Source organism: Agelaius tricolor, unplaced genomic scaffold (assembly GCF_023055355.1).
Source record: "Agelaius tricolor isolate 1412-34295 unplaced genomic scaffold, bAgeTri1.0.p SCAF_14, whole genome shotgun sequence".
Taxonomy (NCBI): domain Eukaryota; kingdom Metazoa; phylum Chordata; class Aves; order Passeriformes; family Icteridae; genus Agelaius; species Agelaius tricolor.
In genome coordinates, this window is record NW_027269274.1 from 11192839 (window position 1) to 11209240 (window position 16402).

General features: G+C 45.4%; 1 protein-coding gene across 2 annotated transcripts in view; it reads right to left on the bottom strand.

The window, feature by feature from the left end:
- Positions 1-16402, bottom strand: part of MGLL (monoglyceride lipase) — a 62338-nt gene that overhangs the window by 11286 nt on the left and 34650 nt on the right. For both annotated transcript variants that reach the window (XM_071439668.1, XM_071439669.1), the window contains exons 4-5: positions 5408-5544; positions 3804-3914 (exon numbers count right to left, since the gene is read on the bottom strand). In XM_071439668.1, coding sequence (XP_071295769.1) covers positions 3804-3914; positions 5408-5544 — 248 coding nt within the window. The remainder of the gene's footprint in view (positions 1-3803; positions 3915-5407; positions 5545-16402) is intronic.

A 16402-nucleotide genomic window follows, 5' to 3' on the forward strand; every position in this document is an offset into this window, starting at 1 on the left:
TATTTAAACCATTTCTCTTAACGAGGAAAGTGTTTAAACTGCTCCTGGGAGCAGGGAGTGGGTGTGCTAGACTGAAATGCCGTCAGCTGTCCATCCACATGCAGCAGCACAACTTCATTGTACTGGGGCTTTTCCTCATTCTTCAGTTAATTTCTGAAAGGCCTCAGTTAAGTACTTTGATAGGAAAAGGTCATTTCCAGCTCTTAGCAGGCTGGGTTTTGGTGTTTTATTGCCCTTTCCTTGCTGCCACAGCTCTGATCTCAGGCTGCAGTGCGTGAGTGATGCTGGGTGCCATTTGCAGCAGTTGCCTAGGCTGCACTCATTTTGATAAGCATATTCTCCAGGGAACCTGCAAATAAACAACAGCCAAGTGTGCATGCATTGGCTAAGGGAATCCATTGCTCACACGTCTCCTGGGAACCACACACAAAAGCACTGAGCAGCCTAGGCTGGAAACTGCTGCTAGAAGAAAGGGTAACATCTTTTATTTCAATAGCACTACAAGCACATTGATACCAGAGTTCTGCTCTGATCTTTGATAACTGCCTTTAATTAAGTGATCACTGCTTAAGTGAGAAAATACACAGGGAGTGTTCATTGGTCTGGTTTGTGGAGCTGTGGTGTTCACAGCTAACACTTGGAGGTAGACTGTCCCCTATGCCCTCTGTTTCTGCAGATACCTAAAAATTTCTGAAGCACTCCCTGGCACTTCAGATCACAGATGACACATGACAGATTAATTATGATATTAGAGGAATAACACAAGGTTGAAGTCAAAGTCATTGAGGAGTGAAAAGCAGTAAAGACTCACAGCAGGTTTGGGAACACATGTGTACCTTGGGGTAGACATGAGCAGGAGCCAGTGTCAGTGTCTGCCAGTACCCTGAGCCCCTCACTGGCTATGACATTGTGCCAGCAAAGTTAATTTTTACTACACAGCAATGCAGGTATGAGTTTATGATGGTCCAAGGAGGAATGGGGTTTTCCTCATTTCATGTTAACCCGAGGCAGTGGTGATTTAAGCTATGCACCTTCATGTATCCTAGGCAAGATTATGGACTCTGAACCTGATGATTATCATCTCTGCTAAACTGAACAGAATAAAGGAATCAAACGACAACAACAACAATAAAAATTAATATAGTACTTTCTTCCAGTTTGATTACACCTCTTTGCAGTGTTACTGAGTGCAGATTCAGGCTGAAAGACAGTGAGCAACATGATGCCCAGTCAGGTTAGAAAGCAATAGATGAGCAAGAGGTGAAAACACAAAAGATAAAGAGAGAATATTGTGTAGTGAGTCCTTAAACAATAGGCTGAGGGTCAGTACAGGATTAAATACCAGGGAATATTTCCTAAGGGGATGTCCTGCCCACCTGATTTCAAAGCATTCAATAGCAGAAATGTAGAGGGAGATGCTCTTTCACCCCTGCTCTGCCCTTTGCCAGCATATGTGACTCCTGTCTCTGCAGCCTTTGAAACTGCAAAGACTCAGAGCTGAATTTTGTCCAGGTCAGTTGAGAAGAAAAGGGGGAAGGCAGCAAGATCCCTCTCACAAAACTGGATTTGCAACTGGATGCTTCCATCAGGACACAGGATTTATAGGGCACTGATGAAATAGTTTCTGCAAAGAGCAGCATTTGATCTTCCTGCACAGAGCCTGCAATGAGCTGTGCCTCTGCTGCTGCCAGGGCTGGCTCAGCAGTCAGGGAAGGTATTTCTAAGAGGGTCTGAAGGACCCAGTGTGTCATCTGGCTCGCTGTTATTGTTGTCTTGAGCCCTCATTTGTTCAGGCCAAGGTAAATTCTTGCTCAGCTGGAAACTTCCCCAGCAAAGGGATGAATGCAGTGGTCCTTGGGAAATGGCCCAGGGCTGAGAAGTCGTACCAGTTCCAAGGGAAAACTAAGCCTTTGTTCCTCAGAAGCACAATCACCATGAAATGTTTTTTGACTCTCAGAGGAAAAAAACCACACAGCTTTATGGGAAAATGTGGCTTATGCAGGAATACTATGCTTGTTTTCAATCCTTCCTCTTGCAAATACCTTTTCAACTCCCGAAATGATTTCAACTGAGTGTGACAGAACAGAGCTATTTCAGGCATAATTAATTTTTTATCAGTGTTGAGATGCAATAGATTTGAAAGAGAAAGAAACTGACTGGGCTTTTGTAATACTGCATGTGAGAGACTTTCTAGGAAAGAGACCGTATGAAAACCTCCAAAATATGTCAGTTAGAGAATAGGATTTCCTACCTAAGTAATGCATCATTGCATTTATTTCTTACACAGAAATAAAGCAACACCTGGTACAGATCTGCAACAAAGCAGACTACAGTAATGCTAGTTCCCACAGACCTGGTGAGTCCTTGTTTCAGAAAAGGTTTAGCATCCAGCAAAAGGTAAAGCTATAGCAATTGCTCTCTATTTCCCTTGATTAGAGAGAAAAGGCTAACAGCCTCTCTCATATACAGACTGTATTATTTTTTCTTAATAGTTATTCTTTTTTGCTTTCCCAGATAAGAAAAAGCAAGGCCACTGGTGCTCACAGGACACTTATGCCAAATGTAACCTCACATGAGGAACCAGTAACCAGCCTCCTAAAACCAGACTTTGGTACTCTGGCTCCTATTTAAATAAGTTCATTGGGCTGGATGACTTCAGGATTCACTTCTACTCTTAAAATTCACTAGGACTATGGGAAAGCACTTAGAAGGAAAATACTGACTGGCATCCAGGTGGTGCAGATCTCAGCAGGGTTCTGCATCTTAAGGCTAGAGGTCTTAATGCATTTTTTTCAGTGGAAAAGAGGTAATTAGAAAGCACCCTTTGGTGCCTGTAATGATTTGTGAGGTCTGTAGATGGCTTTGGCTACAGCAGGAAGTGGGACAGGATTATACTGAAAGCTGAGGCAATCTGTCTCCTTCCTCACAGAAGAAAAAAAAAGGAGAAATAGCTTAGAAGTAAATGAAAACAAGAAGCTAGCCCTAGGAGAAGTGTCTAAGGAGAGAGAATAAAGGAAGGAGTCCTGTGGGAATGAGAGGCTCTGTCCTTCGTGCTGGTTTAGCTGCTCCTTCCCTTTGCTTCCAGCTTCTTTTAGGATTGTTGTTTATTCTTTTTAGAATGCAAAAAGGAGGAGAGAGCTGAGGCTCAGTTGCTTTGCAGAACTTCCCTGGGGAAGGGCAAACTGGGCAATGCAACTGTGGATCAGAAACAGCTCTGGAGGCCAGATGGAAATGGGAGGAGGACAAAGCCGAAATGCAAACCAAAAGAGATGCTCTGGACAAGAACCAGTCATGGTACCAGGCCAAATGGGATGCAGCTGGGGCACTGATGCTTTAGGTGGGAGCCTCTTTTTAGGCTCATAAAGGATTTCTGGGACTGAGGAGCTCTAGTTCTGTTCAGAAATTGGTCATCCCCCAAATGCCAAAAATAACCCTGGCCTGACTTAGCCAGCAGCCTGTGTTGCAACTATACCAGACTCTGCATGAGTCAGGAAGAGAGCTGTAGGAGAGGAAGGGAAAGGACAGCATTGTGTGGGCTGCCACGGGGTGAGGTGAAGAAAGCACAGTCTGCTACCACCAGTACCCAACTCCTGCTTAAACAGGTTTTTCTGGACAGGTTCAGGATTCACTTCACCTTTGAAAAGTAGGTGGAACTGTGGGGGAGGCACTTAGAAGAAAAGTATTGACTGGCATCGGAGTGGCACAGATCCCAGCAGGGTTCTGCATTTCAAGGCCAGAGGTGTTAACACTTTTCCTTGTGCAGAAGAGCAAGGTGACCATGTGCAACACGGGTTTGCTCTTACCTTGATGGGAGTGGCGACTTCTGGGCTGGCTACCACCAAAGGAGAGATTAACAGCATGCCTGAAAACTCACTGGGTCGCTCACTAGCTGTCAGAATGGAGATGGCTCCTCCCTGCAATGCAAAATAACAGCCCGCAGCTTAATACAGGTGCCAACATCTTGTTTGTATAGTAATCCTGTTACTGGAAGGGGTTTAGTCCAAGCAAGCAATTACCTCTGCCCCACTGAGAGTGCAGTGGGGTCAGCAAGGAAGGCTGGAGGAGTAGAAGCACTGGAAATGTCTGGGTTTTGTTGAGGGGAAGAGATCTGGTTTCTGTTCTCATGCTATAAACCCTCATGTCACACAACTCAACTCTCCATGCAATATCCATCAGCTCCCCGGGATGCCTTGTGTCCTCCTTACTTTAAAGGACTGAGAAAAAGAAAATGTCTGAAGTGGTAGTTCAGGTGGGACTTGAAAAATAAGTTGAGGTTTATCAGCCTGACAAGCTGGTGCTGCATGGGGAAGATGCCCTGAAGCTGGGCTTGCTCCGTGCTGTGCCACTGGTAACCTGGGCAACAGCAATGCTGTCACTGGCATGTGAAAATCTTCACTAATTAATGGGAATTAAATATTCTCCTCCCCAGTGTCCCCAGCCCCACAAGGGCCTGGCAGCAAACACCCAGCCCATGGTCTGGAGCTAAATGAGAGCCAGGCTGAGCCATCCGGCACGAGGACGGGCTGATGGCGAGCGGTGCTGATGGAAGGGACCCCGTGGGCTTGCTTGGGAAAGTTTGCAGAGGATTAGTTGCCAGGGGAAATATTTAGTGAACTTCCACACTTCTGGAGAACCAGGGGCTTGTTAAATGGAGCAGCAGCGAGAAGCATCTCAAAGGCTTCAGTGGGAAATTGCTCCTTGTTACACGGTGGCTTTGGAGCACGGGAGCCCTTCAGAGCATGCCATGCCTTCTTATGCCAGAACACTTATTTATCTGAGCATGGGCTGAATCCCAAAGTACTCATTCATTTTCCTCTCCTCTGGGAAGGCAGGGAGGGCAGATCAATGACATCTGTGGGAATACTGTTAGCTTGAATAAAGGGATTTGGCCCGTCCTGTCAGAATCAAGCTTCAGATCTGTTCACCAAATCAGTGCCTTTGTTTTTGCAGCCTTAATCCCTGGTACATTTTCCTGTTAGGTTGTTTAACAGAATAAGGCTACAGGGTATTTTTATGCTTCATCCCCATGCTGCTCACAAAGCCTTGGAGGGCTTAACCTCCTGGTTACTGGTTAAAATGAAAGGGGAAACCCGATGCTGCAGGGAGCTGGTGAGACTTACCACACAGCCACGGGAATGAATGGTCATGTTAAAAAGCAGGCTCCTCCTTGCAAATGGCTAATTAGGGCCATGGTGGGGGTAGAAAGTTAAGGACTGTCTTTACTCAAGGCAGATCTCAGGGCTGTAGCATGCTGGCAAACCAATCAGTGAACGAAGTGGAAGGGAAGGTTCTTTGCAGTTTTGTTTTCCTGCTGTGGAATGAGTTATTTCCTGCCATCCCCATGAGTACCACCAGGCTGTGACACATGTCCTGGGTGCTGCTGGGAGGGGTAGAGCATGGTGCTTACCATGGAGTGCCCCAGGATGAGAACAGGCAGTTTGGGGTGCTCCTTCTTCATGAGATCAATGTGCTGCAAGCTGTCCCTGATGAAGACGTGGAAATCTGAGACAACCATCCGATCACCCTCGCTCTGCCCGTGGCCAACTGCAGGGGAGAAGCAGAGCACACAGAGCACACAGATAAGTCACTGGAAGCACTGGTTACAGTCAAGACAGGACCTGGCAGAAATAAACCTGTTGGGCTGTTTCTGTCCTGTCCTAACTTGACCTTCTCCTGCAGTCATCTCTCAACAGAAAAAGTGCTGCAGAAATGCAAAGGAACCTGCACAGAGCCTCCAAGTGCCATACTGTCCATGACCTGACTTTTTAAAGAAACATCATAGAATCATAGGATGTTAAGGGATTGCAAGAGGCCTCTAAATTTGTACTTCTATTCCCCCATGTTTCTCTCTGCTCTTCAAAACTAAGAGTACCAGTTTACTTCTGGCAACCTCCACCATCAGGGTGGAGAAGGGCTGTCTTGCCTTGCTGATGGGTCACTGGATCCTGGGAAATGGGGATTTGCCTCAGGGATCACATGCTTTGGGTCTGGTGGCTCACTGTACAGCTGTAACTGCTGTGTAGCATCTTGGCCAGAAACAGAAAGATTCTGAAGACTTGATACAGTTGCTATAAACCTAATGGACCATGGATACTGCCTTTTCAGGGCCTGAATATGCACAAACTTCACATTCCTGCTTTTTCTCATGATGCCCTGCAGTGCTGAGTGGGCTGGAAAGCTCCTCTGTGTGAGGTAAGGGGTCAAGTGATGGAGGCTGCAACAGCCTGCAGTGGGCAAATATCCAGGGGCAACCTCCTCCTAAACAAGTGTTAATGCCAACTGTACCACACCTGGACACGGCTTCCTCACTCTGTGTCTGGGAATTATCCTGCCTAATGGAAGGGAAGGGGAAGATTAAAATGGGAGATGGTGAGTTGCCATGGGAACAGTGGCATCCCTGGCAGAGGTGGAGCCAGCATCACCACCAACACAGCCCCAGGCGATTTTGAGCTTGCAAAGGCTTGAAATTAATACCACCTTGGGGAAGCAGTTTGCATGCTTACCTGACCACACATGCATGTTATTGCCTATCACAAATAGGATTTGAAACAGAAATCCTTTGCTTGTTTCTGTTCCATGCAGGTTGTTAAGGAAAATTGTGAAGGGGAAAATGCATCCCACCCATATAGGTCAGGGTATAGGGGGTTTTGAACATCTCCCTCCTGCTGGGTGTCTCCTTAGGCCTTCTCCAGTGGGCACTGAGGCCAATTTATAGACACAAAGGGACAATAGCTTGTTAAAGGAGGTGAAGCTGATAATTGTTGACATGCTGGATGGTTCCCCTTGCAGCAATCAGCAAAGAAAAGCACCACTGACACAGCCACAAAGGGAGTCAGTCACATCTGCTGGCAGTGGAAATACTAGTGGGAATCAGTAGGTCTCAACTTTCTTGTAAGCCACCCAAAAAAATCATCTTACAAATTAGGCAGAACTTCCAATAAAAATCTGGACTAAATTCCCTCCATCTAGGAAAAACTGAACCTCAAACTTTTTTTTTTGTCAGGTGGTCTCCATGGCTGGGTCTTTTGGCAGTGAAGGCTGCAATCAGCCACCCTGGCTGCCATAAAAACCCATACATGTCATGCTGATCAATTATAAATAACATTTTACCAGTTCTGCTTTCCATGCACACACTCCAGTTCCTGCCAAAATATGGTGCAGCAAGCATCCTCCATGGATCAATGACCAGAAACAAATCAAAGAGCAAATTAAAATACAAGTCATGATAATCTCCAGAAGTGAAACCATGTGTGTGGCTAGAGGAACTATTGACTTTAAACGGGTTTTTGTTACAGATGGAAAGTGAGCTTATTACAATTTTTGTACACATTCAGTCCACTCAGTTTATGGTTCTCAAATGTGTTATCTGCCTATTATTTAACTCCAAATGTAGCAGGTTAATACCAATTGAACGGTCCAGAGAGAGGAACATTTTCCCTAACAGAGCTCTGCATTTCAGTTTTATTTTTTCTCCAGTGCTGCCTCACTTGCTTCTAGTCTCTCCTTCTCTCCAGTCTCAGACAGCTGTGCAAGCAGAGACAGCAAACCCCCGTGGCCCAGGTCTGCCAATGGGCCATGACTCCTTGCTCTGGAACTGGGAGTCTTTGGCCCATTTTTGGATCAGACTGAGGGAGGTCTGGAAAGCCTCCTTGGCTCTCAGTGTGAAGAATTTCCCCTGCTCCTACCACATAACAGTGACACTGCTTGTAACAGTCAAAGCAATGATTGTGGAATCCAAGGAATACCTGTGCAATGCTGTGACAAGTTCCACTTCGAATTTTTCTAAGGTTTTTAATTAATCATTTAATGACCCCCCCTTTTAACCCCAGTTTTAAATACTAAACTCCTGTTCCCCACTCAGATGGCACAAAGCTTGAGCAGCAGTTTGTCTGCACATGTGGGACAGGAAAGCCATGCAAGTCTTTGCTTTGATACTCTCCCTGCCCCTTGCACAAGGTTAGCCAGGGGGCATTGCTAGGTCATGGTCTTTATTTTACTATTTTCTGTTCTTCCCCTCCAAGAAACCAAACTTGTTCCCCCAGTGAGTGAGTATATTGCAAGTTTGAATTCCCCAGCTGACAAACTTCAGGGTGAGGAGCTAAGACCCCTTCTATTAGAAGAAAGATATTTGCACAACCAAACATCAATACAATCAAGAGTATTGATGTGTTTTTCTCTGATCTTTTGCCTTTAGAGCTATTAAGAGTGAAAGGTCAGGTTCACCCTTGATGTAAAGCTATTAGCTTTGGGTTTTGCTGGGAATGAATCAGCTGTAGCAATTCCACAGTGCCAGTGGCCAAACAGTGGGTGCAAGAGGAGTGGAACCACCTTCCCCTGGCAGCTGGGACTAATCAGAGACTGCTCCACACCCAAGTGACACAACACCAAGGGTGACAACAGAGAAGCGTCCAAGAATCACAGCTCCATGAGCTCCTCATCCCAGCATTCCCACAGGTTTCAGCAGGGCAGTGTGAGGTGCAGTGAGCTGTGACTGCTGCTGCACATCCCCACAGCACACTCAGCACCCAAAAGCTTTTAAATTGTTTCCCATCTACCTGTCCTCACACCCAGCTTGTGTGGTTCACTGCCAGTGCTGTCTTTGTGCAGTGGCTCAGTGATCATTTCAGGTTGTGTGTACTGACCTAACTGCAGGCACCCTTTCCACGAGTCTTTAAAAGTGAGAATCCAAACCACATATTTTCAAGCTAGAAAATCTAGAATTAGGAGGTTTAAGCATCCATTTCCAACCAAACACACCTCTGCAAAATAGCATACTTTGTCCAAACAAAGTCTGAATAAAGACTGATCATCTGGCCCAATATATCACAGTTATTAAATTCTTCCCTCTATTTCCAGCATGAGCATGCTCAGACTGTGGCTCTGCCCCTGGAGTCAAGAACAACAAACAGCTCAGTCAGTCCTGTCAGAGAGCATGACTTCAGAGTGTGGTTCCACCTATGATTATAGAAGCTCCAGAGCTACACATCTCTCTGGATAAATGAATACTGACTGCCTGCACAGGAAGACAAAGCTGAGAGTTCAAGGATGGAGTATTTGAGGGTGTGAAGTCTCTGGGGAGTCAGTTATAACCATGTAAATTTGACTCTGCCTGCATAACAGATCCTGTGACCCTGGAAATACCTACTTCTACAAGTCCCTTCATTCCTCAAATCCCATATTCTCTCATGCTGTGGGGCTTGTTTTTGAAAACCACTCCAAAGCAGCTGGGCTCTTCAGCTGACATTGGCTCACATGCCTCAAAAAAAGGTAACGTCCTGTTCAGATTGGAGATATCCTGAAAAACATGTAAATAAAAACCAGTCCAACTTGACACTCCTTTCCCTTCATTGAAAGCCAAATGGCAACTGCCTGAAGAAATGAGCTCTGGGCTTGTTGGGCAGGCTCAGTCTGCTGAGGGGACCTGGGCTGGATCTGCACCAGCCCAATGCCTTCATGCTGGGGCTGTGGGGCCACATCAGAGCTGAAGAAATCCATCCTTAATGCAGTAAAGAAGACCAGCAGAATGTTAGGCAGAGAGGAGAGCTTGGCAGTACCTGTCCCTGCTCACTGTGGGGTGCCTCAGGGTGAGTGTCCCCACACCCTGCCCACCCTCAGATACCTGCTCTGGTTTTGTTCTAAGCACTTTTACAGAAGGCACACACCATGCATATTTATTCCTCTTTCCAAGTGCTCAACCCTCCTGACAAAAGTGGAGCCTGACCCTGGGTGCTCAGCTGAGGACTGAATTGACCCTCTGACCTTCAGCAGGAACATTTTGCTATGGAAAATGAGGTGATGGGAATGCAGGTCAAATGTTGAGTTCAGCTGTGGTGCTGTAAATTCACCAATTTCAGGGCTGTGCCTTAAAGCTTACAGTCATGGGAAAGCAGAAATTATGCACCATGTTGTTTTTTCAGCCTTTGCCCCCTATTTATTATGGAAAAGCCATAAAACAAAGACAGGGAACAGGAGAAATCTGCCTAGGGAACAGTAATTTTTCAGGAAGAATTTGTGTCTTGGCTTTTCACATATTTTGGTGTTTCCAGCTTTGGGGGAAAGGGGATGGTTTGGATTCATTTTTATTGCAGTGAGAACACCACCACTGTAGGATGTGATGTTCTCCCTTGCCAGCTGATGGTAGAAACAATCAGGAGGAATGCAGGGCTTGACTCCTGCCTCAGGATTCATCAATACTTTCTGTTTTCCTCTCTAGAGGTGTAACTCCAAGATTTTAGAGTGGGAGAATCAGGAACAGGCAGAGCCAGGGGTTAGGTCAGGAATTCCAGGCTAACCATTCTCTCAGCACAGACACATTTTGAATTGCAATGGAACTAACAGAGGAGTGTCAGGGGTTTTCAGTGGTTAAAGGTGAGAAGTGCCACCACTGTGAATTCAATGATTCCCAGACACAGCTGAGGAGCAGCTCTGGTACCTCAGAGCCCCACACTGGAAATAAATGTCTTAGTGATGGCAGAGGGGCCATCACTGGCAAGGCTTGGTGCTGGAGCATTTGATTTAATAAGCTGGAGCATGATGTGAGTCAATTCCCAAAGGGCTGTTGTAGGCCAGAAAAGGTGATTTTGCTGCTTTAGCACTGGCACTGCCACAGCAGTGGGCAGCAGCTCGTTTCAGCACAGACAGTGGTGTGCAGAAGAGGATTTGTGTTAGAGCCCACAGCCAAGCTCAGGCTGAAGATCCTCTTCTTTCACTGCCTTGTTCATCAATAAGCTTGTTGGAATCTGATAGCTCCATTTGAAGCAAATGCCCAAATAGCTTTTGGAAAAGAAGCTATTATGTGTTTATTATCTTTCTGAAATATTTGTTTCATTCCTGAAGTCCTCTGCTTCTATTTTCTACCCCAATTGTAGATGGAATGGACCTCTCACGGGTGTTGGACACTCACATGTGGGAAGGGGAGCCTACCTCACCCTTTTCTTGTTCTCACCCTACCACAGGTTATGCTGCTGGCAAGAGACATGAGCATAGTTGTGTCCTGCTTGCTGTCTGGTTTAGGGAATAAAACTCATCATTAAAAACTCTCATGGATGCTTTCCCCCTGCAGGTGACCCACGCAGAGGAATGGTGCTGGGTCTGGAGCCCACAGGAGGCAGATGCCAGTGACAGGAGTGTGGATGGTTCTTCTGGTGCACAAGGTGTAAGGTGCCAGCCCAAACCCTCACCCACCATCTCCCTGAGCCTGCAGCTGCTTGCTCAGGTGGGCACCTCACTGCGATGGCCCCAGCCCATCCTGAGACCCCAGTGCCATGGCAAAGCACCACTTCAGCAGCTCTTTTTATATCCAAACCCCACAGACTGGGAGACAGCAGCCCTTGCCTGCCTCTGCTTTCCTCTCTTCCCTTTGCAAAATGCATTCAGACTTGGAGAGAAAACTTAGAGCACAAGATGCAGCAGATACAATTTTCCAGAGTGTTTCAGCTTTAGCAGCCAGTGCAGCAGTTAATGAAGTGTGTCACAAGGCATTGCAGCTGATGCCTGTATTTATGAGCTCTACTGAAACTCCTCTGAGTAAGGGACTGCTTCTTTTTATTATTTGTTTTTCAGCACTTGTACAGCACCAGCCCCACAAGGCATCACCACAGACCTTGGTCCAAGGTACAGCAAGACTTAAAAGTATTAATTAACTCTAATCTCAGGCTATAAGGGAGCATGGTTTTGCAGAGGAGGAGTTTGGAGAAACCACATAGATGGAGAATTTGGGGGACACAATACACAAGGCAACACAGCAAATGTTCTGTGAGGCCTTGATTTTCTGCTTGGTGACTTTTTAAGGTTTAATGAAAAAATTATTAATCAAATAGCAAACACTTCAAATTGTCATAACAGTTCACTACTTAAAAAACTATACTTGTTTTGTAATGAGTCAAGTACACATCTTTTTCAGCAAAGCTCATTAATTAAACATACTGGATTTCAAAGCTCTCAGTGTTTAATTATTTGTTTAACAAGCAGTACATCTAATCCACCATTCAGACACACAAACAACTAAAACAACAGGAAGAATCTTCAAAGCAGGACAATCAACATCTGGAAAAGTCAACAGACTGTGCCTGTATTGTCAGTAACACATAAAGCAAATGTTCCACTGGCAGAACAAATACACAGAGGAAGCACCTCAGAGATCATCCTGCTGATTCCTGCTCAACAAAGCATCTTTCTTGCCCTCAGAACAGACTTATCACAGTAAGGGAGCTTGTTCCTGTTTGATTTCCCCAATCTTCAACAAAACCAAGTCTGATGCACAGAGGGCACTATGAAATTTCTGCCCTCCATCTGCACCTGCTCCTCCTTTTGCTGCATGTGGAGAGCATTGGCACCAGGACAGAGACACTTGAGCCAGGAGAGAGCAGGGAAAGCTGCCCTGGCATTTAGGACATAGGTGATGCTCCCTTGGCTCTGACCAAGCTGCCCTCTGGGTCAGCTGCTGTGCTTATTTTACCTTGGAGCTGAGTGAATCAGTGTGCACCTGACTGAGCCTCAGCTGTGCACTCTCCTCCTCTCCCACAGCTCTGCTTTCCACTGAACAAAAACCAGTTGGACACAAGCCTGTGGTCTTCCCCAGGAAGATTTCTTTCACATCAGATGGGAACCATTAGGAGCTAAAAGGAGAAGATTCTCTCTCACCACTGCTTCCACTTTTATGTTCTTTGAGAGCCTGAAATACAGCTCAATTACTGCTTACCCTTACCAGCATGTGGGCAGTCCTGGGCACCCCTTCTTGAGCACCTCCAGCAGAGATGCAGTGAACACACTGGGTTTTCCCACACAGGAACATTACACAACCACTAAATATGGTTCCCAACAGAATTACCTCTTCCCCTGGCTGTTTTATGTATGAAGCATGGAACTAACGACTAAAGGTGGATTCTGCCTCATTGACCAAAAGAGAGCCTTGTCCTGAAGGCACAAGTCCATCAGCTTCTCTCTTCCCTTCCAAGCTTAGCAAAATAATTTTCCTGTCAGCATTTGCTGGGTAGTTTTTATTCACTTGCCTCACACAAAGAGTGCAGCAAACTGAAAGCATTCTCCTCCCACATCAGAGACACATTTGCAGAGATGAGATATTTTTAGAATAGTGCACACAGAGATATATTGTTTGTTGTCTTGGTTAGGGAAAAAAAAAGCAACAGTCAATTTTCTATACTAAAATTATTTGTGCCTTATTGCCAGGGAGCAGACAACCAGTCATCTTGCTAAAGCCATTTGAAATCTTTTTTGTACTCCAGAGATGACAAACAAAATGACCTGGTATGTATCAGAGCAGTCGTTAATTCTGGCTAACAAGGCAAACTGTTTCTCTCAATGTTGAGAGCCAATTCTTCTCTAATGGATACAAACATGGCTCTTTTGGCTTTAGAAGACTTGCCCATTTCTAATGCAGTTGCTGAATTTGGCTCTGAACTGCAGTTCCTTAAAAGTCTTCCTGGAACATTATGTTGCTCATGCAAACATGCTGAAAAAACCCATCTGAGTGTTTGTGTTGCAAAATAAGGAGCTGCCTTTACAAAGAGCAGCCACTGTGGCCAGGCTAGAGACCTGTGTCTCCTTCATCATGAGATGAAGGGGCCAAGGCAGTCTGAAAACCTGCACATGTCCTGGCCACTTCCCACACTGCCTGCAGTGGGGCAGCTTTGTCATCCCTGTCAAAACATCAGGAAGCTGCTGTGGCGTGCCTGGGGAAGCCAAGGTCCATGAAAGAGGAATATGGAGCCCGCTTCCTCTTCCACAAAGCACACTCACAACATATCCCACTTTCTTCCTCAGGCCCTTCTGCAGTGCCACCTCCCAAGCCAGCCCTTAAGAATATAAAAGCAGAAGACAGCTGGCAGAAAAATCCTTTTCTACCAGGCTGCTGGGATCAATGGTTTGAAAACATTGCACAAAGCCAGTGTGGATGGCTGAGTAGCTGTTGAGCTCCTCTGCAAAAGAGTTTCTTTTGCTGATGAATGAGATGATTCCTGCCTAATCTCTTCTCCTATGGGATGAAGATCACAACACAATATAAGATATATAATCAGCAGAGCACAACTTACAGTGGCTCTAAGGAGTCAGAGACACTAACTAATCAAGCACTAAGGGATTTTATTTAGGGCCTATAATAATTTTTATAAGGCACTATAATTTTTAACAGTTGTTCTTGCAGTTTTGCACTGAGATTTTGCTCTCTTTCATAAGGAGCACGTAATTTCCTGAAGAATCGGTGAGGTGACTTTATTTAGTATTGGAATTGGTCTTCAAAGACTTATTCTGGCATGACATAGAACCAGTATCAATGCCCAGATACCACAGAAAAAATGCATGGACTTTGCTGGAGTTAATCCAGGGTCTCACAAGTTCATTTGATCTATATGCTGCTGATCTAAGAGCAGAGAAGAGCTTTTATTCTGCTCTCCACATACGACTTGAGATATCACTAATGGTAGCTAGAGTTTCACCTTCAGTGGAAGAGGCAAGCAGCCAAGAGATCTCTCCCTTGATATTTTATTTTAGCTTTAACAAATATATAATTTTCTTCTCTTGTTTTAATCCCAAAAATTAAAAAAACGAGTGCAAGTTGTACTTTTTCCTACCTGAAAACAAGGATGAAAATCTAAGTCCACTAACTTTCTGTTATGCAGTTTTAAAGCAGCTGGGACACCAATTCAAAATGTCAGGATTTTCAATGAAAAAGAAAATTTTTGGAGTGCTGGAATGGAGCTGCACACTCCCCTTCCCCTTCCCTGCCCATTTATTCCAAAGCATGTGTGCTGCCTCTCCAACACACACATGCTGTTAACTCCTAAATTACAGCTTGTTCAACTAGAAAACATTTCCATTTCTTTCCTTAACAAAGGCCATTCATTTCTTGCTCTTCTGTTTGGTGAAAGATGGTTCCATTTGGCCTGCCTGGGACTGTGCAGAGCCCCCCTGGCTGTTGTTGCCCTTGAAGAGTGCTCCAGGTGAATGGAGGTGGCTGAGCAGGGAGCCTTGCCCCTCTTGCTGCCTCAGCACCAGCCCAGCTGCTCACCCTGCAAAATCCAGATGTGAGCCTGGGGTAGCTCTGTGCTCGAGCAAACAATCAAATCAATTAATTTTGGGAAAGACAGACCTAATTCTTCCCTGCCTACAGTAGCTGAGGCATCACAAAGAAAAGAAGATGAAAGCTGGATCATGTAAGAACTCCCTTCATGCTGCTGAAGAATGTCTTGGGAGATGGACACAGCTTCCTTTCAAGCTCTCTTCAAAAGGTTCCTCTCCATGCAGACCACCCATTGGGGACCCACATCAATAACAACAACAACAAAAAGAATTTAAAAGATCCATTTTTCATCCAATTTATTTACATGTTAAAATAAACACGAGTTCCCATCTAGAGCAAGGGCTCCCAGTGGGTTCTGTTTAGTCTGTGAGATTCTTGGCACCAGAGTACAGCATTTCTCTATTCCAAAGCAATCTTGGCACAGAACTGTTGGTTATATAATTTTTTTAAGCAACTGGCAAATGAATAATGATGTTTCTAAAAAGAGTGACTCGTGTTCCAGGATACCAGTAAGGTGTTTTACCAAGTAATCTGCCAAAAGGTCATTTACAAACCTGAGATCTCAAGACCCTCCATTCAGGGTCAGCTCTCTCCGTGGGTTGCACTTCCAGTTCTCAATCACCCTGTCCAAAGGGAGCTTTCTCACAGAGTTAAAAAGATTTTCGCTTTTTGCTTCACTCCTTCCTATTTCCACATGGCAGTGCCACCCTCATTAGATGGGATTTGTCCCTGCTCCTGACAAGGCACGAAGGAAATACCACTCTCCCAGAGCCAATAGCTTTTTATACCCACTTTTGCACAAGCTCAATGGGTGAGCAGCAGGTGGACTATTTGAAATAAGGGCAGGCTTTTTAAATTTATTTTATTTTTTTAAGCAGGGTATATCCGCCCAGAGCTGTAGCTCACTCAAACCCCAACAGATCTGGGAGCAACACAATTAAGGAAAAAAACCTCCTGACGAAGCTGGTCTGGCAGGGAGCATTGCTGGGTGGGTCAATCCTGCCCAGTGTGCCAGAGCACAAATGCTGCCAGTTGGCTCAAGGCTGGGTGGCATTTAGGTGGTGCACGGGGGAAGTCACGGGGAGGTGGCAGGGCAGAAAATAGCTCCCCTAAATCTGTCCTGCAGCAAAGCTGTTGTCCTTTCCTGGCAGAGGCTGATTTCAAAGTTAGTGTTGTGGTTGTTTTTTACCACTTCACACCCTTTTCTCTGTATCTTTCCCCACTGCAACTCTGCAATTCTCCTCACTGTATATATATTTACCAAAAAAGCCAGGATCAAACAGGCAGGTTATTGCTTTCTGTGCTCTATTACTCATTTCAAGCCATGGCTGGGTGACAGTAGGGGATGAATCCTGGCTGGCAGGT